The sequence below is a fragment of the Oncorhynchus keta genome, chromosome 34 (genome assembly GCF_023373465.1).
Source record: "Oncorhynchus keta strain PuntledgeMale-10-30-2019 chromosome 34, Oket_V2, whole genome shotgun sequence".
Taxonomy (NCBI): Eukaryota; Metazoa; Chordata; class Actinopteri; order Salmoniformes; family Salmonidae; genus Oncorhynchus; species Oncorhynchus keta.
This window is the reverse complement of record NC_068454.1, coordinates 38,362,168-38,384,957: the sequence shown is the minus strand read 5'-3', so window position 1 is coordinate 38,384,957 and position 22,790 is coordinate 38,362,168. Positions and strand designations below refer to the sequence as shown.

At 40.9% G+C, this 22,790-nt stretch overlaps 1 protein-coding gene across 1 annotated transcript in view; it reads left to right on the top strand.

The window, feature by feature from the left end:
* Positions 1-2,285: 2,285 nt before the first annotated feature.
* Positions 2,286-22,790, top strand: part of LOC118367092 (collagen alpha-1(XXVIII) chain-like) — a 35,995-nt gene continuing 15,490 nt past the window's right edge. The window contains exons 1-15 of the mRNA XM_035750121.2: positions 2,286-2,536; positions 2,850-3,029; positions 4,177-4,769; positions 6,845-6,865; positions 7,003-7,062; positions 9,359-9,412; positions 9,621-9,665; positions 10,602-10,628; positions 10,724-10,768; positions 10,888-10,932; positions 11,794-11,847; positions 18,008-18,076; positions 18,162-18,230; positions 18,434-18,502; positions 22,139-22,207. Coding sequence (XP_035606014.1) covers positions 2,858-3,029; positions 4,177-4,769; positions 6,845-6,865; positions 7,003-7,062; positions 9,359-9,412; positions 9,621-9,665; positions 10,602-10,628; positions 10,724-10,768; positions 10,888-10,932; positions 11,794-11,847; positions 18,008-18,076; positions 18,162-18,230; positions 18,434-18,502; positions 22,139-22,207 — 1,392 coding nt within the window. The 5' untranslated portion in view covers positions 2,286-2,536; positions 2,850-2,857. The remainder of the gene's footprint in view (positions 2,537-2,849; positions 3,030-4,176; positions 4,770-6,844; positions 6,866-7,002; positions 7,063-9,358; positions 9,413-9,620; positions 9,666-10,601; positions 10,629-10,723; positions 10,769-10,887; positions 10,933-11,793; positions 11,848-18,007; positions 18,077-18,161; positions 18,231-18,433; positions 18,503-22,138; positions 22,208-22,790) is intronic.

Below are 22,790 nucleotides of genomic sequence, written 5' to 3'. Positions count from 1 at the left end.
CTCTCTAATTGGTCCCTAACTAATATCGTCATAACCCTGCTCTCTGATTGGTCCCTTCATAATGACATTATCATAACCTTGCTCACAGATTGGTCCCCTTCATAATGACATTATCATAACCTTGCTCTCTGATTGGTCCCTTCATAATGACATCATCATAACCGTGCTCACTGATTGGTCCCTTCATAATGATGTTATTACCCTGCTCTCAGATTCATATATGCTTACTAACAAGAGAAGTGACTCACTGCTCAGTCAGCTGCTTTAACATCTTGCCAGAGTTGGCACAGGTTAGTTACTTAGGCATTTGAACTAAGAGAGCCAAAGGTTCAAGATAAACAATGCATCGGATAGAATCAACAAGGTATCACAAGTGTGCGTTTTTTTTACATGATATACCGGTAAGATACATTGAAAGGGTTGTCATCTCAATCTTTCTCTCTTGTCAGTGCAAAGAAGGTTTGGGAGTAGAGTTAACCAAGCCATTATTCAGCGCAACATTCTTGAGTGTCAGTTCTCCTCTGATTACTTGCCGCCTGCAGGTCCGGAATAAAACGTCTCGTCACCAAGAGCACAGCTGGCGTAGAGTTGTATTATTCCCAACCAGTCTGCACAGGACCAGCCACCACTCGCACCATACCGGTACAAAGGTCAGGGGCCAGCCAGCAGCAGAGTGCAGTCAGATAGTAATCTCTTTAAAGGATTCCGGAAGATCAAGAGCACTTCATCAGGTTAACAACTGCTTTTCCACCGTGAGGATACCCGAGTTAAGGGGGGACAGGTTAAAGAAGGATTTTTGAAAGAATGGTCCACCACCCAAATGACATCCAGCCAACTTGAGACAACTGTGGAAAGTGTAGGAGTCTACATGGGCCCCTTGTGGAACGCTTTCGACACCTTGTATAGTCCATGCCCCGACAAAGTGAGGCTGTTCTGAGGGTAAAAGTGGGGGGGGCTTCAACTCAATATTAGTAGGGTGTTCCTAATCTTTGGAATACTCAGTGTATATCCATGCCTCCCAACCTCAATATGTGCCATATGTTCACTTCAGCCTGCCTCCTATTAACCATTGTTCACATATCCCTAGTTCCCTACGGCTCATTACACAAAGCTTAGCTGCACTGAACTGAAGAAGTCATCTCAGTGTGAGTATTGAGTATTCTGACCAACAGCAAAATCAGCAAGAACAGATACAACCCCAAAGTTTTTTTTTTTTTTTTTTAAATACACAGGTATGTCTGGCACTCCTCATGTTTACATATTTTGCATTACTCATATGTACAGTGGGGCAAAAAAGTATTTAGTCAGCCACCAATTGTGCAAGTTCTCCCATTTAAAAAGATGAGAGGCCTGTAATTTTCATCATAGGTACAGGCCTCTCTCATCTTTTTAAGTGGGAGAACTTGCACAATTGGTGGCTGACTAAATACTTTTTTGCCCCACTGTATTTACTGTATTCTTTTCAATCCTATTTTACACTATCTTAGTCTATGCCGCTCTGACATTGCTCCCCAAATATTTAATATATTCGTAATTCTATTCCTTTAGATTTGTATGTATTGTTGTGAAATGGTTAGATATTACTTGTTAGATATTACAATTAGAGCTAGGAACACAAGCACTTCGCTACACCTGCAATAACATCAGCTAAACGTGTGTGTGTGTGTGTGTGTGTGTGTGTGTGTGTGTGTGTGTGTGTGTGTGTGTGTGTGTGTGTGTGTGTGTGTGTGTGTGTGTGTGTGTGTGTGTGTGTGTGTGTGTGTGTGTGACAAATACAATTGGATTTGATTTGAAGTAACTATGAATAGCTGTTCCATGTATGGAAACTACATGCAAACCTCTTGCGAACAAATGTAAGACTTTGAGGCAGAGTTATTAACCCATCAATTACCACAGGACAAAGCATTCTCCACACACAATGAGGAAGACCAGATGAGCCCAATGCACTAAACTCTGATCACATGACAAGCACGGTAGGATCCTGTGGTATGTAAGAGGGAAAGTTATTGGTCTTTAAGACAACAACACTTCCTCCCTTATCCATTTTCCTCTTATTTAGTCAAATACAGATGGGAAGGATGGAGTTACATTTCAGGGATGAAAATAATAGTTAGTGACCCATATACACCACTCATAAAAATGATGACTTTACACAACCATATCAACCATATATAAGATGCTTGGATGCATCTTTATCATCTCTACACAAACCTTTAAGTGCTGAAACCCAACCCCAGTCTGCCCTTGCCCTGAGGGCCGAGCAGGAACCAGAGCCTTGGCGGGGTCTTGCGGGATCTGGTGTTCCCTCCTCTTTTATGAAGGAGTAGGGAGAGGCTCAGAGGCTCACAGACACACTGTGCCTCAGGATGGCTATCATTGTTGCTATTGCTGCTACACACTCTGGGAACTAACTAGAACCTTCCATCACTGCTGTTCTTCTCTCGCTACCTGCACAACCCCAGCATTTTGGAACATTGCACTTAGTGGGGCACAAGGATACCTGGATCTGCAGCACGCAAAAAAAGGGTTTTGGATTGTGAGTCTACAAGTTTTGCTCAGTAAAAGGACAATCTGCCTATATGCATGTTAAAAATATATAATAGAGGGAGGGTGTGTGATTTCAAAAATGATAAAAATGGGGGAGGGAGAAATTAACAAATTTCATGGTTTCAGATGAAAAACTAGTGCAGTTGATTCATCTGAGGACTTGTTGTGCGCTAATCTTGTGCACAAATATCAATTTTCAAATACTCTACATTGTTTGCCAATCATGGCATCGTCATTGAACATGAAGTCATCATGTAGATTGTTCTTTAAATAAATAAAAATTCCAAACATTATTATTGCAGGAGGGACAATGATGTTCCCTACAGTGACATGGCTCCTGTTTGTAGCAGGCCTGTTGGGTGTCTGGTCTCAGGACTACTATGAGGAGAGAACAATGAACAAGAGACCCAGAGGCAGGGGGACCCAGCTGCGAGCTGCAGCTGCAGCCACTGCACCTGACGGGCAAAAACATAATATACAAGGTATGAGAAAAGACATCCTCTTTTTAATAGTACAGTTGCTCATTGCAAAAGTTGCTCATTTCAGACGGTGCTTAAACAGTGAGATCACAGATGTCTTATAATGTCGCATTTCTGTGACCATAATTCATCAATCCAATAGAAATCAGATTCCAGCTAAACAAGAGGTTGAGCATACATCATAAAATCAAATGCTAAAGTTTTTACATTTGGTTAACACAGGTACAGACAGTAGATAGATATATATCTTATCAGTGGATGTCCTGTGGCATACTGTACCTGCTATATTCCCAAGGTGTTGATATCCTACGGCATTTTTTAGAACATATGAACATGATTTAGCTTGGTGTTTCTGCCCTTGTGAGAGATGTAATATAGAGATAAAGGGTTTATTTCAGATAGGGTTTTTGGCTTCATAGACATTTTCAACTTGACTGTCATAACTTTGAATGATTGCAATTCCAAGTCATTTAAAAATGAGGCAAGATAGAAAACAGTCTTTAGTTGAAGTGCACCTACAGGTAACTGCAAAAATAAAGGAAACACCAACATAACGTGTCTTAGTAGGGCTTTGGGCCACCACGAGCCGCCAGAACAGCTTCAATGCGCCTTCGCATAAATTCTATAAGTGTCTGGAACTCTATTGGAACGGTGCGACACTATTTGTCCGTGATAAATTCCATAATATGATGTTTTGTTGATTGTGGTGGAAGACGCTGTCTCAGACGACACTCCAGAATCTCCCAAAACTGTTCAATTGGGTTGAGATCTGGTGACCTATTTATTATATATTTTTTTACATTTATTTATATATATACACACACACACACACGCTTTAAACCCCCTATGCTCCTTTGAGACTCTTTCAAAGTCACTGAAACTCTTCCTCTAGTCATGGTAGTCAGAATAATGGGCAACTGGGCATTTTTATGCATAACCCTAAGCATGATGGGATGTTAATTGCTTAATTAACTCAGGAACCACACCTGTATGGAAGCACCTGCTTTCAATATATTTTGTATCCCTCGTTTACTCAAGTGTTTCCTTTATTTTGTCAGTTACCTGTACGTAACTACTTCATAACACATTCATAACCCACAATGACATTTTTCAATAGAATGGCCTCTTGTCGCAATTGTGTGTCTGACAGCTCTGCACATGAACACAGCCATTTTAGATGAGGACTGCGGTCTGGAGCTTTCCTTTCTGCTTGACAGCTCTGAGAGTGCCAAGGAGAACCATGAGCAGGAGAAGCACTTTGCCATGGATGTGGTGGACAAGCTCCAGGCTGTCCGTCTGCAGACCGGGCGCAGTCTGAGCTGGAAGGTGGCCCTGCTGCAGTACAGCAGTCACGTCATCATCGAGCAGACCTTTAAGCAGTGGAGAGGCACTGACAACTTCAAGTCCCACATCACCCCCATTTTATACATCGGTCACGGCACCTACACCACCTACGCGATCACCAACATGACTAAGATGTACCTGGAGGAGTCCAGCCCAGGCAGTATCAAGGTGGCCGTCCTACTCAGTGACGGCATCTCCCACCCCAGGAACCCAGACATCTTCTCAGCTGCCGCCGACGCTAAGAACCAGGGGGTGAAGTTCTTCACGGTGGGCATCACCCGTGCAGCCAATGAGCCAGCCAACGTGGCCCAGCTCCGTCTGCTGGCCAGCTCTCCTGCTTCCCGATACCTCCACAATCTACAGGATACTGATATTGTGGAGAAAGTCCTCACGGAAATTGTGAGTATGATCTGCCTTGCATATATAGAAATACGCACACACAAAAAGGACAGCAAACCCTCTCACAACCCGCACACCAACAACTCCCGAGAGAGACAGAGAGAGAGCATGAGAGAGAGTGAGCAATAGAGGGAGAGGGAGGAAGTGGAATGACAAGAGAAAGCAATATAGGGAGAGAAAGAGAGAATGTGGGATGCAGCGCCTGCTCGGGGTGGCCATCGAACAGCAACAAAGGCACTACTTGGATTCTATTTTGAGTCACTGCTTAAGTTGAGGTCAGTGCTCTGGGTGCGTCCCAAATGGCACCCTATTAGCCACATAGTGTGCTACCTTTGACTAGAGCCCCATGGGCCCTGGTCACAAGGAGTCAATGATAAAGGGAGTAGGGTGCCATTTGGGGGACAGCCTCTGGCAGAGCAGCATGTTAATTAGACTGAAGAGGTGGAAAATGAGAAGGAGGAGAGGAGGGATGAAGGGGAGGGAGGGCTCCGAAACACAATATTGGGTGTTATAATGATGCAATGATACAGTTGTGATTTAGATGTAATCAAAGTTGAATTAGGGATATCTTGAATATTGTAACCAAAATCCTCTCAGGAAGGTTTTTTAAAGAAGGATACAGGCTGGATGGAGCCTGAATGACTGACATTCCACAATTTATAGCTATACAAATGCAAAATGATAAATGGCTATCGATGACAGCCATGGATTTTGTATTTTTTGTTCAGCTGTCTTACATTTTTTCAATAGTCTTGGCTCCTTACCATCTGCATGTTATGAGTGCATATCCCATGGGCTTTACTTTGAATCTGCTATGCCACATGGTTTTTTGTCCCAATAAGGGTAAACAGGGCCTCTTGTGGATGGATATGAGTGGAAGCAGACAGGTTCTTTCAGTGATACTTTCAGTGATATTCTTAGCCTTCTTTTTTATCATAACGTGGTTTACATTTGGCTCGTGGGTATTACAATGGAATGTCTACTCACTGATTTCTTTCAAGTGGCAACATAGCAAAACAGAGCTTGGCACGAAACCATCATTCAGATAACTCCCCACAGTCACTTGTACTCACACAGCAGGCTTTTCAGAGTCTAGATGAGAGGATTAGAGGTTTAAATGGTGTGTGACAAGGGGAGTCAGAAATATGATACAATATGCTAGAGTTTACAAGTCCTGTCTTTTTAATCTATATTGAACAAAAATATAAACGCAACATGTAAAGTGTTAGTCCTATGTTTCGTGAGCTGAAATAAAAGATCCCAGAAATATTCCACATGCACTATAAGCTTCTCTTAAATTTAGTTTACATCCCTGTTAGTGAGCATTTCTCCATTGCCAAGATAATCCATCCACCAGACAGGTTTGCATATCAAGAAGCTCATTAAAGAGCATCATCATTACACAGGTGCACCTTGTGCTGGAGACAATAAAAGGCCACTCAAATGTGCATCTTTTTCACACAACTCAATGCCACAGATGTCTCAAGTTTTGAGGGAGCGTGTAATTGGCATGCTGACTTAAGGAATGTTGACCAGAGCTGTTGCCAGATATTTTATTGTTTATTTCTCTACCATAAGCCACCTCCAACGTCGTTTTAGAAAATTTGGCAGTATGTCTAAGCGGCCTCACAATCACAGACCACGTGTAATCACGCCAACCCAGGACCTCCACATCCAGCTTCTTCACCTGCGGGATCATCTGAAACCAGCCACCAGGACAGCTGATGAAACTGAGGAGTATTTATGTCTGTAATAAAGCCCCTTTGTGGGGAAAAACTCATTCTGATTGGCTGGGCCTGGTTCCCAAGTGGGTGGGTCTATGCCCTCCCAGGCCCATCCATGGCTGCGCCCCTGCCCAGTCATATGAAATCCATAAATTAGGGCCTAATGAATTTATTTCAATTGTCTGATTTCCTTATATGAACTGTAACTCAGTAAAATCGTTGAAATGATTGCATGTTGTGTTTATATTTTTGTTCAGTAGAGTTGGAAATGTACATGATTTCTGTATGTATGTTTTGGATGGTGTATGATTGTCTCTAATGGTTGTCACTGTTTTATTTCTCTCTACCCAGACTGACCTGGCTGACAAGGGGGTAGGTAATATTACATTTTGATGCAATTGAAATGCTATCCTCATTCAACCAATACATAATTAAGTTCAGGGACACTGCATTGTCATATACTGTACAGTTACATGTTGATTCTGAAACCTTATCCTACCTTTTTGAAGTGTCCCCTGGCCCAACGATGTGCCTGTGAGAAGGGTGAGAGAGGGCTCAGTGGTCCAACTGTAAGTACTTTCACTGTCCTTTCCAAACACTCCCCAATCACAAAATACTTCTCCTTTGAAATAAAAGAAAGTTGTTTGTTGCTGAAGTGCTGAATGTTGTAAAGAGGAAGCTAACATAGTTCTGATATCAGAGGTAATTGCTTGGTTTAGTTGAGGTACCCCCTGTGCACAGAGCAAGCTGTCTTTCTTACTTCCAAATGCTGCAGGACAAAATAGATTGAGAAAAACAATGAATACTTCCAATAAACCTCAGTTGCTGATTTGCGTTGCCTGTCCCGGCAAGCTATTGGACGTTTCCCTTCCCACATAAGATGTCCCCCATGGAAACCAGGGGCATCCTATGAAGGCCTTTACTCCCAATAAAAACAGGACCTTTGCCATCGTAAATAACACTTACTAGCTCCATTGTCAGCTAGTCAGAGATGGAGAATGTTGGAGGGGGCTTAAACTGTGACACTAGGTGCGTGATCTAATGGGGCGGCAGGGTAGCCTAGTGGTTAGAGTGTTGGACTAGTAACCGAATTGCAAGTTCAAATCCCCGAGCTGACAAGGTACAAATCTGTCGTTCTGCCCCTGAACAGGCAGTTAACCCACTGTTCCTAGGCTGTCATTGAAAATAAGAATTTGTTCTTAACTGACTTGCCTCGTTAAATAAAGGTAAAATAAAAAAATATAAAAAAATCTTCCACATCATTGGACCAGACTAGAGGCCCCTCTCTGGATGGATGACAGCCATGTTAATGTCAGGGTCCTCAGAGTCTGACAGTCTTGTGCTGACAGACAGTTGCATGGTCATTAACCAGGGGCTTTCTCTACAGAGAGATTCCTTACATTTTTACACTGAGACTTAAAGGCTCTCATAATTACTCTCTTCAGTTTAACGGCCACAAACCGACGATAAGCTGCGAATGGCAACAACCTCACGCTGTCCAGGTGCCTGACCTCTCACCTTTTGGTCAAGCAGCAACATGTCCATCCTTGACATACACACACACAAACACAAAGCCACCCCCCTTGTGACCTCAGGTCCTTTTACCACCTGCAATGACCGAACAACTAACGCCCTCAGGGAAACTATGCTTCACTTTCACTTTTCCCTACTTCTGTAGCCAGATATGGTTAATCTTTCATTATACAACGGGTGGGTCTAATCCTGAATGCTGATTGGTTAAAATCTCATTCCAGCCGGTGTCTATTCCACAAATTGACCCGGCTAAATCTATGACGTTAAAATGCCTATGTACTGTTTCATCTGACTGTGCAATTCACGGTCCCATCAGCCCAGCCAAGCAACTTATAAACTTGATCTCCACTATAAAAAGCATCCAGACATTATCTCACATTTCTTTTAGACGAACATTTAGTTTTCAACATTGGAGATTTGTATAAACCTTGCTGTCTGTCTCTCCAACATTTGCAGCATTGTTTCAATATTCAAATCTCCTGCTGTCCCATAGTAATGAACGTGTCGGGACAAGACAGAAAGGCAGACAGCGTTTCTCAGCCAGTCAAAATCACTATTCAGCTAGAATACTTTTTATAAGTATATATACAAAAAAAACCATATTTTTAAATGTACAACAAAAAACGCAGCTAATTTGCAGTCTTTCCAGCTTCAATCTGAAGTGAATGTGTTACAGGTACGTCAGCTGTGTTGTTGGCTAGCTCGTCTGAACGACAGTGTCCTGACGAGTGAGCGCATTTTCTATGCCAGGCAAAATCGCATCTCATCAGCTTATTGTTATGGATTTATCCAAATAAATGTCACTAGAAAACAGCTTAAGCAAATGCAGGTACTTTGCTGTTATTCTGGCTGCACTGTTTGACATGACTGTAAGTTACCCATATTTGGCTAGCTAGCAAGCAAGGGATAAGAACATTGCCAGCCAGTATGGCAATGGAACGTTTAGAATGAACGACTGAACAACTGGGTCGCGTCTCTAGATACAGAACAAAAAGACGGATCGACTGGGTCGCGTCCATAGATACAGAACAAAAAGACTGATCGACTAGGTTGCATCTCTAGCAACCCTAGATTTGTGTCAGGACTACATCTTGTGGAAGAATTAAAGAGTAAATGAATCAAAAGAACATTTTTAATTAAAATGTAAATATGTTGGTAACCCGTTGTATTAAAGTGACACCGTGCCAATATATCCTCCAAACACCATCTTCTTGGGTATCATCACTTAACTGACTCGCTGCAGATCATTTGCAATGGATAGTGGCCTCCCGTCAAACATGTTTTGTTTTAAAGTGAGTTAAATGAATCTCATGTTGTTCCTTCATTCCACAGGGGAAGAAGGGTCGCCCAGGAGATGATGGAGCCCCTGGTCTTAAAGGATCAAAGGTCTTTGATTTGTTATGATTCTGTTGAATTATTTCGTTGATGAACATACCTGTTGTGTTCCTGATGTCTCCCTAAGATGCAATATACAGCACATTTCCACTTACCTTGCTTGTATAGACATATATTCCAAATATGAGAAATCTAAATCAAATAGCTCCTGTGTGTACTGTGTAAATAATACAGATGCCCTGTTCTCCTTCCCTTTTAGGGAGAGGGAGGACTAAGTGGACTTCCAGGTCGGGATGGTGGAGAGGTGAGTGATACACTTAAACACAAGGTATTTTTTTTAATGACATTTTCAATTACATTTGCAGATATCCAGACATCTATAGATACAAATGTAGGATCTTAATTTGATCACCCTGTTGGAGGAGAAATGTCCTGCAATGCATCACATTTAAAATGTGTAGTGTATATGAGGTTTAAAAAGGTTTCTGAAGTTTGTAATATTCCCTTACGAAAAATGTATCAACCGCTACAAAAATGTCAAAAAATTATAATCAGAATAATAATTCACATTTCCTGTTGCTGCGGCAACCTAGCTCAAATTAACATAATATAGCTAGCTGTACATTGACTAAGCATTGATCAATGTACACTCAGTATACAAAACATTAAGAACTCTTTCGGCGACATCGACTGACCAGGTGAATCCAGGTGAAAGCTATGAACCCTTATTGATGTCACTTGTTAAATCCATTTCAATCAGTGTAAATGAAGGGGAGGAGACAGGTTAAAGAAGGATTTTTAAGCCTTGAGACAATTGAGACATGGATTGTGTATGTGTGCCATTCAGAGGGTGAATGGGCAAGACAAAAGTTTGAAGTGCCTTTGAACGGGGTATGGTTGTACGTGCCAGGCGCACCGGGATTGTGTCAAGAACTGTGACGCTGCTGGATTTTTCACGATTTACAGTTTTCCGTGTGTATCAAGGATGGTCCACAACCCAAAGGACATCCACCCAACCTCACACAACTGTGGGAAGCATTGGAGTCAACATGGGCTAGCATCCCTGTGGAACGTATTCAACACCTTGTAGAGTCCGTGTCCTGACAAATTGAAGCTGTTCTGAGGGCAAATGGGTGGGGGGGCAACTCAATATTAGGAAGGTGTTCCTAGTCTTTGGTATACTCAGTGTCTGTACGACTGTTGCTCACGTTCTAACCTATTATACTGTGTTTATTTGCAGGGAAAACCTGGTTACAAAGGAGAGATGGTATGTCATTCAAGTTGCCATTAATATTTCTGTTATTTTGAAGCTACAGTTCATTCATTTCATATGACGTATTGCTTTCGATTTCCATTACACAGGGTGAGAGGGGCGAGTGTGGCATTCCAGGAATTAAAGGAGACAGGGTATGTATGAATAATCAAATTTGTCTGCTCTCTGTGTCATGCTTTTGTTCTATTGGTCGTATTACAGGCTGATTTATACATTACTTTTCTTTACTGTTTCATTGACTGTCCACTCCCAGGGTCCTGAGGGTCCAATGGGCTCCAGAGGTGTCAGAGGTCTCCAGGTGGGTAGACAACAGCGACATGTACCTTGAAAATTCACATATTCAGATCAAAGCGTTATTCTTTTGTGAAACTCCTTTATAAGCACGTACATACTCACTCCGTGCTCCCTTCCCCTCCCTCCCTCCCACGCACACACACACAATGTAGTTGATAATGGCTGTAATCAACCTGGATTGGATTCAGGAGTAGACAGAACAGAGTGAATGTAAATCCGGTACACTCCAAATAGTATGATATGTTATGTTTGGTATGGTATGTATTCATTTGTGGATGTCCATTTCGTATGCTTTGTTAAGAAAATAATTAGAACATTTGCAAAATGTATGATATGTTACGAATTCTAATTACTAACGTTAGCTAAGTGGCTAGGTGTCTAATGCTAATGTCAGCTAGGTAGATAACGTTAGCTAGGCTAAGGGTTAGGGATTAGGTTTAAAGGGTTCAGGTTAGGGGGGTTAGCTAACATGCTAAGTAGTTGCAAAGTAGCTAAAAAAATAGTAAGTAGATGCTAAAACGCTAAAGTTGAGTTGCTAGACGTTCGCGTTATACGCTTCCCTGTCCACCCTTCCACTTGACCAACCACCCTACTTTTGTGTTTGCCTTAAGTAACCTTCTGTCTTATGTAACCATACCAAACATAACATACAGTATCATACTAATTTGAGTGTCCCGGATTTACCCTTACTATTTTACGTCTAGTCTATGTGACCAGGCTGCTGTAAACTCTTTAGCTCTTCCCAGTAATTTAGCATCAGTATCTGGGTAACCTTCACTTTATATCTAGATGTGAATGGTGTCCTCCAGCACAGTAGCAGCAGCACATGTACCCTTGTTAAGGAGTGTTATTTGTTCCTCCCCAGGGTTTACCCGGACCACATGGTGACATGGGACCTGAGGGCCCTCAAGGAAAGAAGGTTAGTAAAGAAGACACTTCATACTTAACTCATCACACACATCTGCTGTCACCTGTACACTTCCTTTTACTAGAACTTTAAAAGACAGATTCCTGACACCCATTCTACTACCTGGGAGTCGAGGGGCATGTGTCAACCCTAAAAGGCACCTATGGAAGATATTGGCCCAGTGCCATTGTGCCTTCACCTTCATTAGTTCAGCAGCGTGGGGATTAATGTTAGTTTTCACAACCATATACAGGTTTAGTTAATGGCAGGGGTCCTGTTTCTAAATATACACTAGGAACTGCCTAGAGCATTGTCAACTTCCTTACCAGTCCTTTATAGGGATTGTCAAGGCACTTAATAACAGCTATGAAAAGTAAAATGTTCTCTCCATGTGAGAACATGCAGGTGTCTGTTGGAAAGAGATAATATGAACAAAAGGGTAAACACTTAGAATGTCAAAGATATATGTTTTGCTCCCATAATATGAGTAGGTTATACTGTACGTGTTGAGTGTATGTATTGAGGTTTTTGGCAGATGAGATCTTAGCAGCAGAGGGGATAGGTCACACCATTTGCTGACAAATTAGTATCTCTTACTAATTGAATCAGCACCACCATCAAATACAATGTTTCAAGAGTGGATGAATTATGGAGTATCAATGTTTAAAGTCTACCCTGTTATTAGGAATATGTTTTAAGTATGTAAGGTGTTGAGCATTTAAAAGAGCAGGTTGACGTTTATTGTCATGATTCTTGTCCTGGAGGCAGAACTGATCGATTTTCACTAAATGGGCCAGCTGCAAAGTCAAAATTGGCTATTTTTTTTAAATGTATGAAATCAAAAATGTGCTGTTTGGTCTTCATTTAAGGTTAGGGTTAGGCATTAAGGTTAGCAATGTGTTTGGGGTTAGGGTTAGGTTTAAAATTGTATGACTGTGTGGCTGTGCTGTGCCAGCTAGTGATCATTCTGCAGAGCTGCCAGAAAGATTAATGACGGAAAATGCAAACCTGCTTTAAGAGGTCAAATGCGATTTTTCCGTTGGTATGGAGATATGCAATGGAAATTGTGAGATATCTGCCTTGCTTTGGGAAAACGTTTTAAGTGGTTATCTCAGCTTTCTTCTTGACAGGCTACACTTCTTTGCTATTTCTCATTTAGGATTAAATATATCCTAAGTCATGAGTGAAGCTCATAATTACTCCAAACTCTGCAGTGAACCATTGCCTCCAGTAAAACAGCTCTTCATTGTTTTGAGACTGTGTGTTTTTGACTACTTTGAGTCGGAAACTCAACTGAGAAAATGCCTGGCCTTAGGATATGTCCTGACTTGTTTTAATTTGTAGGGGCCAAATAGTTGCCCACTTTTCCATGTACAGTTCAGTTCAGACAATAGCTCATCCACCAGTACTGTTTTCACCACATTTCCACCAGAGTTGTAAACATTGAAATGAAGGTAAAAGTTCAACTTAAATAAATTGACTTAACCTAACTAACAGGTTGTTACATCAATCTAAATTTCAACATAGTCATCAGAACTACGTATATGTTGAAAATTATTGAGTGGTTTAAATTGTACAATTTTAGATTTGATTAGACATATTTTATTTGACAATCGTTTCAAATGTTGATAGTAAAATGGCATGTTTAAATCAGTGGTGTAGTTTCAACATCATGCTATCAACCTAAATAAAGAGGTATATTGAAATAAAACATAAAGCCATAGTCCAACCATTTCTGCCTGAGCAGTGACTCCTACTGGTATATGAGGGCGATTGCACTTCAATGATAACAAGTCCACCATCCAGATGCCTACCTCTGTACCCTGCTTAGCAATCAAGCTGTGTTCGTTTCCTCTGAGCTATCATTTCAACACATTTAGACATTGATTCCAGACTCATTTGCGTAGACCACCTAAATAACATTGAATAGTTGAAAGTCGTTCGGAGTGAGGTTTGCGTTTATGTAGGCTACATTGCCCAAATGATTTGCCAAACAAAGTACATGTAGCTAGATATACTATCGTTCATCCATGGTTGATTGGATCTTTGAAAGTTTAGAAGTAGTTACCGTTAACCCTATAAATAGGATGCTAAATTCATGATATTAATAATACTGTACAGTTTTACCTTTGGATATTGTCCTGTATATGCAGGATGGTTGGTTGATTTAAAAATGTAATCTACAAGTTATTAATACAGTATGTTGGATTCACGTCTTCATCTCAACCAAACATTTAAGAATATGATTAAATCAAATCCAACTATATTTGAAGTGTATTCAAAGTTTGATTTGATTTAGTGCTATTCTTTAACTCAGATTTTTGGTTGAGATGGAGACGGGAATCCAACATTTCAATCATTAATTGATTGAAACCTAATAGCAATATTTGAAGGAGAGATTATTCTGCTTGCATAGTCTATATACTGTATATTATGAATAACATATATGTACAAAACAATATCCAAAGATATAAGCTTATTATTAATATCATGAATTTGGAATCGTCTTTATTTAGTCTTATGGTAACTACTTGTAAAGATCCAATTAACCATGGACGAATGATAGTATACCTAGCTTCAAGTTGTAATTATCCTTTGGGAAAATTAGATGTCAATGTAGCCTACATAAACCCAACCTCACTTCGAATTTACTTTTACATAAATGTGTAAGAAAAGTTAGTTACTTTCAATAATTCAATGTTATTTAGGTAGTCTACACAAACAAGTATGGAAACTGATTAATGTCTAAATGTGTCGAGATTATAGCTCAGCTATTCAGCTTGTCGAACACAGCTTGTTTCCACAGTCAAGCAGGGTAAATAGAGGTAGACGTGGATGGTAGACTTGTTCTCACTGAAGTGCATTACGCCTCATATACCAGTAGGAGTCAACGTTGTTCAGGCTAGCTTCACATTTTATTTCAATATATGGGGTCCGGAATTGTCACCCTTGATAAAGATGAGCAACTATAACTGTATAAAATAATTCAAATAGTGAGCTACAATATATTGCATGCTCAAAGAATTTGGGAATTATAATATTTTATACTAATACAATTACTCAGAGAAATAGATTTTGTTTAACAAGTAATTTTTTCCCCCTAAAGATTCTTATAAATAAAGTAGTCAAAAGTTTAGTATTTGGTCCCATTTTCCCAGCACACAATGACTACATCAAGCTTGTAACTCTACACACTTGTTGGATACATTTGCAGTTCGTTTTGGTTGGGTTTCAGATTAGTTTGTACCCATTAGAAATGAATGGTGTATAATCTATAGTCATTTTGGAGTCACTTTTATTGTAAATAAGAATATAATATGTTTCGAAATACTTCTGCATTAATGTGGATGCTACCATGATTATGTGAAAGAATTGTGGATAATGATGAGTGGGAAAGTTACATAGGGTCAAAGATCATACCTCCAACTTTTACCATTACTATTATCAATAACAGGGAATGATAGCATGTCTTGGGTGTATGATCTTTGACCCTTTGTATCTTTCTAACACATTCAGGATTATCCATTATCATGGTAGCATCCACATTAATGTACAAGTGTTAAAAAACATTATATTCTCATTTACAATAAAAGTGACTGGCTCCAAAGTGGCAGGCGTGGGCCTCTTCTTTTTCAACATTGATGTATGAAACATAATCAAATATGAAATCCAACATCATTTCCACCACCTAATATATTGAATATAGGATGAAAAATATGAGTTTTCTTTATTTTCAACTTAATTTCAAAGTGTACATAGTTCTGATGATCATGCTGAAATTAGATTGATGTATTTAAGTTTAACTTTTACCTTAATTTCATTGTTTGCAACTCTGGTGGATGAGCTATTGTCTGAACTGCACTGTACATGGAAAGGTGGGCAACGTTTTGGCCCCTACAAATTTTTACAAAGCTGGTTGGAATTAGATGAAAACAGTACTAGTATATTTACTTTTTTGTCTTTTCCATGTTGATTCCACGTCACAATACATTGACAAATTACATTAAATTACTGTTGATTCAACCAGTGTGCACCCAGTGGGTCTGCTTGATTTATAACACATTTGAGTAATTACCTTCGAGATCAGAAGTTCTGTTATGAGCTTTTTCTCATCAACTTCAAAAATAGTCTATGTGCAAGTATTTTCTGAGCAATACTAGGCTTTGTTTATAAGTCAAATTTAGGAAGAATATAATTGATATTATATCAATATATACAGTTCAAGTTGGAGGTTTACATACACCTTAGCCAAATACCTTTAAACTCAGTTTTTCACAATTCCTGACATTTAATCCTAGTAAAAATTACCTGTCTTAGGTCAGTTAGGATCACCAATTTATTTTAAGAATGTGAAATGTCAAAATAATAGTAGAGATAATTATTTATTTGAGCTTTTATTTCTTTCATCACATTCGCAGTGGGTCAGAAGTTTACATACACCCAATTAGTATTTGGTAGCATTGCCTTTAAATGGTTTAACTTGGGTCAAATGTTTCAGGTAGCCTTCCACAAGCTACCCACAATAGGTTGGGTGAATTTTTACCCATTCCTCCTGACAGAGCTGGTGTAACTGAGTCAGGTTTGTAGGCCTCCTTGCTCACACACACTTTTTCAGTTCTGTCCACAAATCTTCTATGGGATTAAGGTCAGGGCTTTGTGATGATCACTCCAATACCTTGACTTTGTTGTCCTTAAGCCATTTTGCCACAACTTTGGAAGTATGCTTGGGGCCATTGTCTATTTGGAAGACCCATTTGCGACCAAGCTTTAACCACCTGACTGATGTCTTGAGATGTTGCTTCAATATATCCACATAATTTTCCTGTCTCATGATGCCATCTATTTTGTGAAGTGCACCAGTCCCCCCTGCACCAAAGCACCCCCACAACATGATGCTGCCATCCCCGTGCTTCACGGTTGAGATGGTGTTCTTCAGCTTGCATGCCTTCCCCTTTGTCCTCCAAACATAACGATGGTCATTATGGCCAAACATTTATATTTTTGTTTCATCAGACCAGAGGACATTTCTCCAAAAAGTATGATCTTTGTCCCCATGTGCAGTTGCAAACCTGGCAAAGTCTGGCTTTTTTATGGCGGTTTTGGAGCAGTGGCTTCTTCCTTGCTGAGCAGCCTTTCAGGTTATGTCGATATTGGACTAATTTTACTGTGGATATAGGGAGTTTTGTACCTATTCCTCCAACATCTTCACAAGGTCCTTTGCTGTTGTTCTGGGATTGATTTAGACTTTTTACACCAAAGTATGTTCATCTCTAGGAGACAGAACGCGTCTCCTTCCTGAGCAGTATGGCGGCTGCGTGGTCCCATGGTGTTTATACTTGCGTACTATTGTTTGTACAGATGAACGTGGTACCTTTAAGCATTTGGAAATTGCTCCCAAGGATGAACCAGACTTGTGGAGGTCTACAATTTATTTTTCTGAGGTCTTGGCTGATTTCTTTAGATTTTCCCATGACGTCAAGCAAAGAGGCACAATTGGAAGGTTGGCCTCGAAATACATCCACAGGTAGACCACCAACTGACTCGAATGATGTCAATTAATTGTAAACCTCCGACTTCAACTGTATCTGAGTAAGAGAGATCAAAGGGCGATGTTTCTGTGGGATGTCAATTAACATTCATCTGAATGTAAATGTAAAACAACTGGATGTTTAAAGGTTGTCTGATCTGCGTAAACAGAATTCGAGCTTTGGACTGCCCTTTTTCTGTAACCATTGACTGTATAAATGAATGATCAAAGCCATCGATCATGTGACACCATTCATGTCTATGTGAAGATAAAGTAGCGCATTGAAGCCAAATGAAGTCGGTTAAGATGGTGTCTCATGGCGACATGCCAGTTTGAGCTACACCAGGAAGTCACTTTACAGGCTAGCTCAGTGTTGCCCACTCTAATTGAGTAACTCAATTGGAAGGCCGACCTTGGTACTGCAGACTGCCATTAGCAACTAAATTATCCTCATAACTTATTTTGTGTGCGATTTTCAAATCATTGGTTCAAGGACATTAGAAGCATTAGAAGTATTAGAAGCAATTATTGGTGTCGTGGTTGTCTTCGATAACCCACTCCCTTGTTCTTTAGAGTGGGTCTGTGTTAAGCTCCTAACTTTGTTTGTTGCTAACTTTTCTGTGTCTCTCGTGTTGGTTATCATAGGGTGACCGTGGTCTAACTGGGCCGCCCGGAATTCAGGGAGAAACTGGTATTGGACTTCCTGGACCAAAGGTACGTTTTTTTTCTATTATTGCTTTTGTCTAACTAATTAATTGTTTTATGTTACCTGTTCCATCTCGCCATGTCTTCTTTCTAGGGTGATCTGGGATTCCAGGGAAGACTCGGCCCCCCTGGTCCGCCAGGGCTGGGTGAACATGGCCAGCCAGTGAGTGGACAGAAACTCTACTAGCATTTTACTGTAGCATACTGCATTACGTAGTTTGGTTTCATTGACAACCAGACTGATTTTTTTCCAACTTTGAGTAATACTGTATATCACAGTAGGAAATATGAGCTGGGATGACAACTTCAAAGACAGTGCCATCTGACCCAATGTTGGAAAAATAATTATGCTGATTTATTTTACAGGGGCCTCAAGGGCCACAAGGTGTTCAAGGGGAGAAAGGACCCCATGGCGAGGGGCTCCCTGGACCAAAGGTATGAATACAATAGAGAAATTATCTGGGTACAGCTGGAATCAAATCATATTCTATTTGTCACATGCGCCGAGTACGACCTTACTGTGAAATGCTTACTTAACACCCTTAACACCCTTAAATAGAGTTAAGAAAATTTTACAAAATTAACTAAAGTAAAAAAAAAATTCTAAGTAACACTATAAAATAACAATAATGAGGCTATATACAGGGGTACCGGTACCGAGTCAATATGCGGGGTACAGGTTAGTCGAGGTAATTTCTACATGTAGGTAGGGGCAAAATGACTATGCATAGAAAATAAACAGCGACTGGCATCAGTGTAGGGGGTTAAATGCAAATACTCCGGGTGGCCATTTGATGAATTGTTCAGCAGTCTTATGGCTTGTGGGAAGAAGCTGTTAATGAGCCTTTTGGTCCTAGACTTGCGGTAGCAGAGAGAACAGTCTATTACTTGGGTGACAGGAGTCTTTGCCAATTTTTGGGGCCTTCCTCTGACACCGCCTGGTATATAATGTAGGTCCTGGATGGCAGCAAACTTGGCCCCAATGATGTACCGGGCTTTACGCACTACCTTCTGTAGGCGGTGATGCAACAGGATGCTCTCAATGGTGCAGCTGTAGAGCTTTTTGAGGTTCTGGGGACCCATGCCAAATCTTTTCAGACTCCCGAGGGGGAAAAGGCGTTGTCGTGTCCTCTTCTCGACCTTCTTGGTGTGTTTGGACCATGATACTTTGTTGGTAATGTGGACAGCATGGAACTTGAAACTCTCGACCCGCTCCACTACAGCCCCGTCGATGTGAAAGGGGGCATGTTCAGCCCTCTTTTTCCTGTAGTCCACAATCATCTCCTTTGTCTTGCTCACGTTGAGGGAGAGATTGTTTTCCTGGCACCACACTGCTATGTCTCTGACCTCCTCCCTGCAGGCTGTCTCATCGTTGTCGGTGATCAGGCCTACCACCGTTGTGTCATAAGCAAACTTAATGATGGTGTTGGAGTCGTGCTTGGCCACACAGTCGTGGGTGAACAAGGAGTACAGGAGGGGACTAAGCACTTACCCCTGAGTGGCCCCCGCGTTGAGGATCAGCGTGGTAAATGTGTGGTTGCCTAGCCTTACCACCTGGGGACTGCCCGTCAGGAAGTCCAGGATCCAGTTGCAGAGGGAGGTGTTGGTTACCCGGACTATTTGCATTGTGTGCCCCCCCAACCCCTCTTTTATGCTGCTGCTACTCTCTGTTTATCTTATATGCATAGTCACTTTAACTATACATTCATGTACATACTACCTCAATTGGCTCCCACACATTGGCTAACCGGACTATCTGCATTGTGTCTCACCACCCGCCAACCCCTCTTTTTACGCTACTGCTACTCTCTGTTCATCATATATGCATAATCACTTTAACTAGACCCACATGTACATACTACCTCAATAAGCCTGACTAACCGGTGTCTGTATATAGCCTTGCTCCTCTTATTTTCAAATGTCTTTTTACTGTTGTTTTATTTCTTTACTTACCTACACACACACACACACACACACCTTTTTTCCCCGCACTATTGGTTAGAGCCTGTAAGTAAGCATTTCACTGTAAGGTCTACTACACCTGTTGTATTCGCCGCACGTGACAAATAAACCTTGATTTGATTTGAGATTAGTGCCCCGCTCCTTGAAAGCGGCAGCTCTAACCTTTAGCTCGGTTGCGGATGTTGCCTGTAATCCATGCCTGCTGGTTGGGATATGTACTTACGGTCACTGTGGGGATACGATTCCATTGTTTCCAGTGATATTTGTGTTAGCCCACAGCATCTTTTCTGGGATTACCGGTAGCAACCATTCTGGAAGCAACATTAAAGCGAAATAATTTAGCTTTAATACAATAATAGCAGAAACGGACGTAAACCTGCTATTAAAAATATGGCTTCTCAACCTCTTGATTCTACCAGTATCTTGGCTGTTGAAGATGCCCATCTGTTAGGCCATATATGACATTGGAAACAGACAAGGCATTACATACACATGAAAGCACAGCTCTCACTGGATTTCAGAGACCATGAGAAACAAGAGTCTCTGGTCTGATGAAACCAAGATTGAACTCTTTGGCACCTCTGAAGGAAACCTGGCACCATCCCTAAGGTGAAGCATGGTGGTGGCAGCATCAGACTAATCCTGAGACTAGTCAGGATTAAGGGAAAGATGAACGGTGCAAAGTACAGAGTTCCTTGATAAACCTGCTCAGGACCTTCAAATAGGACAACAACCCTAAGCACATAGCCAAGACAACACAGGAGTGGCTTCAGGACAAGTCTCTGAATGAGCTTGAGTGTCCCGGACTTGAACCTGATCTAACAGATCTGGAGAGACCTGAAAATTGCTGACAGGATCTGCAGAGAAGAATGGGAGAAACTCCACAGATTTTTTATTTTACCAGGCAAGTCAGTTAAGAATTCATTCTTATTTTCAATGACAGCCAGTTAACTGCCTGTTCAGGGGCAGAATGACAGATTAGTACCTTGTCAGCTCGGGGGTTTGAACTTGCAACCTTCCGGTTACTAGTCCAACGCTCTAACCACTAGGCTACCCTGCCGCCCCATATACAGGTGTGCCAAGCTTGTTGAGTCATAACCAAGAAGACTCAAGGCTGTAATTACTGCCAAAAGTGCTTCAACAAAGTACTAGGGTCTGAATACTTTTGAAAATGTGAGATTTATTTTTTTCTTTTCAGAAATTTTCAAAAACCTTTGGCTTGGTCATTGTGGGATATTGTGTGTAGATTGATGAGGGGGGGAAACATTTTAATCCATTTTAGAATAAGGCTGTAAAATAACAAAATGAGGAAAAGGTCAAGGAGTCTGAATACATTCCGAATGCACCTTATACAATATTTTATATGTAGACTGTTCAAACATTACATACACATGGAGAGGGCCTGGATTTACATGAGATTTAAGAATGGCAAGCAAGCACAAAATGGAACACATGAAAACATGACATCACTTCGAGTTCAGGGTTTCATTTTAGTTATATTGTCATCATAACATCTAGAGACATGAGCATTAACACATGTGTATGTGTAGTAAAGTTTTTCCTGATTCAAGTCAGGACCTGAAAGCAAATTACATAATGGCACTGTTGAAAGTTTGAGTGGTTGATGCACATACATTTGGTAGTAGGCAGATCCTGAAAAAGGAGGGTAAACACAGAAAATGTCCTGAGGCAACCAAACATCTGTCAGAATTGTGCCAGACCCATTGGCACTTCTGGGAAAGTACCTCACCCCAAAATGGGTCAGGGCAGTTCTATAGAATGGGCCAACCCCCACAACAACTAATATGTTATTGTCTGTGTCTGCATTTCATTATTTTCTGTTTAGTTTGAGAAGGGCAAGCAACACTCATCGGAGGGATAAAATAAACAGATTACAACATTAATTAAAGATTTGGGAATAACATAACTACACTCACATTGGACCATGTCGTACTACTCACAAGACAGAGACAGGTGCTAACTTAACCCGCCCAGTCCTTACTACGCTATTGACTGAGAACAATGAGGATAGGTCTGTGAATGTGTGAGCCAGTGGGAGCTGGATGTGTGACTGGGAGAGAAGGGTGATGACTTGTCTTTGTTTTGCAGGGAGACCGGGGGCTGGACGGACCGAGGGGGCCGAGAGGACAGACGGGTGCAGGAATCAAAGGAGAAAAGGTGGGCTGTGAATACGTCAGTAATGAATGTCATCCAGGCGAAGATGTCATGTCCACCCAACAAAATACCTAGTGAAGTGCATAAACAAGCCTGAATGTCCTAGTCAGCAGGTGTCTCCTTAGAATGCTCCATTGACAAAGAAGGGCCAGCTGGGAGGGTGTTAAATCTCTAGTTATTGTGGAAAGGTTCAAAGTTTAAGGTGGTATTATTTTTGCACCACCTGTTGTAGGATTCAATAAACAACCATGTTATGATGTTAGACGCAAAGGTTTTCAAGCACATTTATTGGTGGTTACAGAATTTAGCCCTCTGGAGTCAGAAACAAGATGTGTACTGCACATCGCATTTCAGGAAGGCACTCATGCAGATATTCAACCCCCTTGGTATTTTTCCTACTTTGTTGTCTTACAACCTGGAATTAAAATGGATTTTTGTGGGGTTTGTATCATTTCATTTATACAACGAGCCTACCACTTTGAAGATGCAAAATATTTTTTATTGTGAAACAAGCAAGAAATAAGACAAAAAAACTGAACCTGAGCGTGCATAACTATTCACCCCCAAACAAAGTCAATACTTTGTA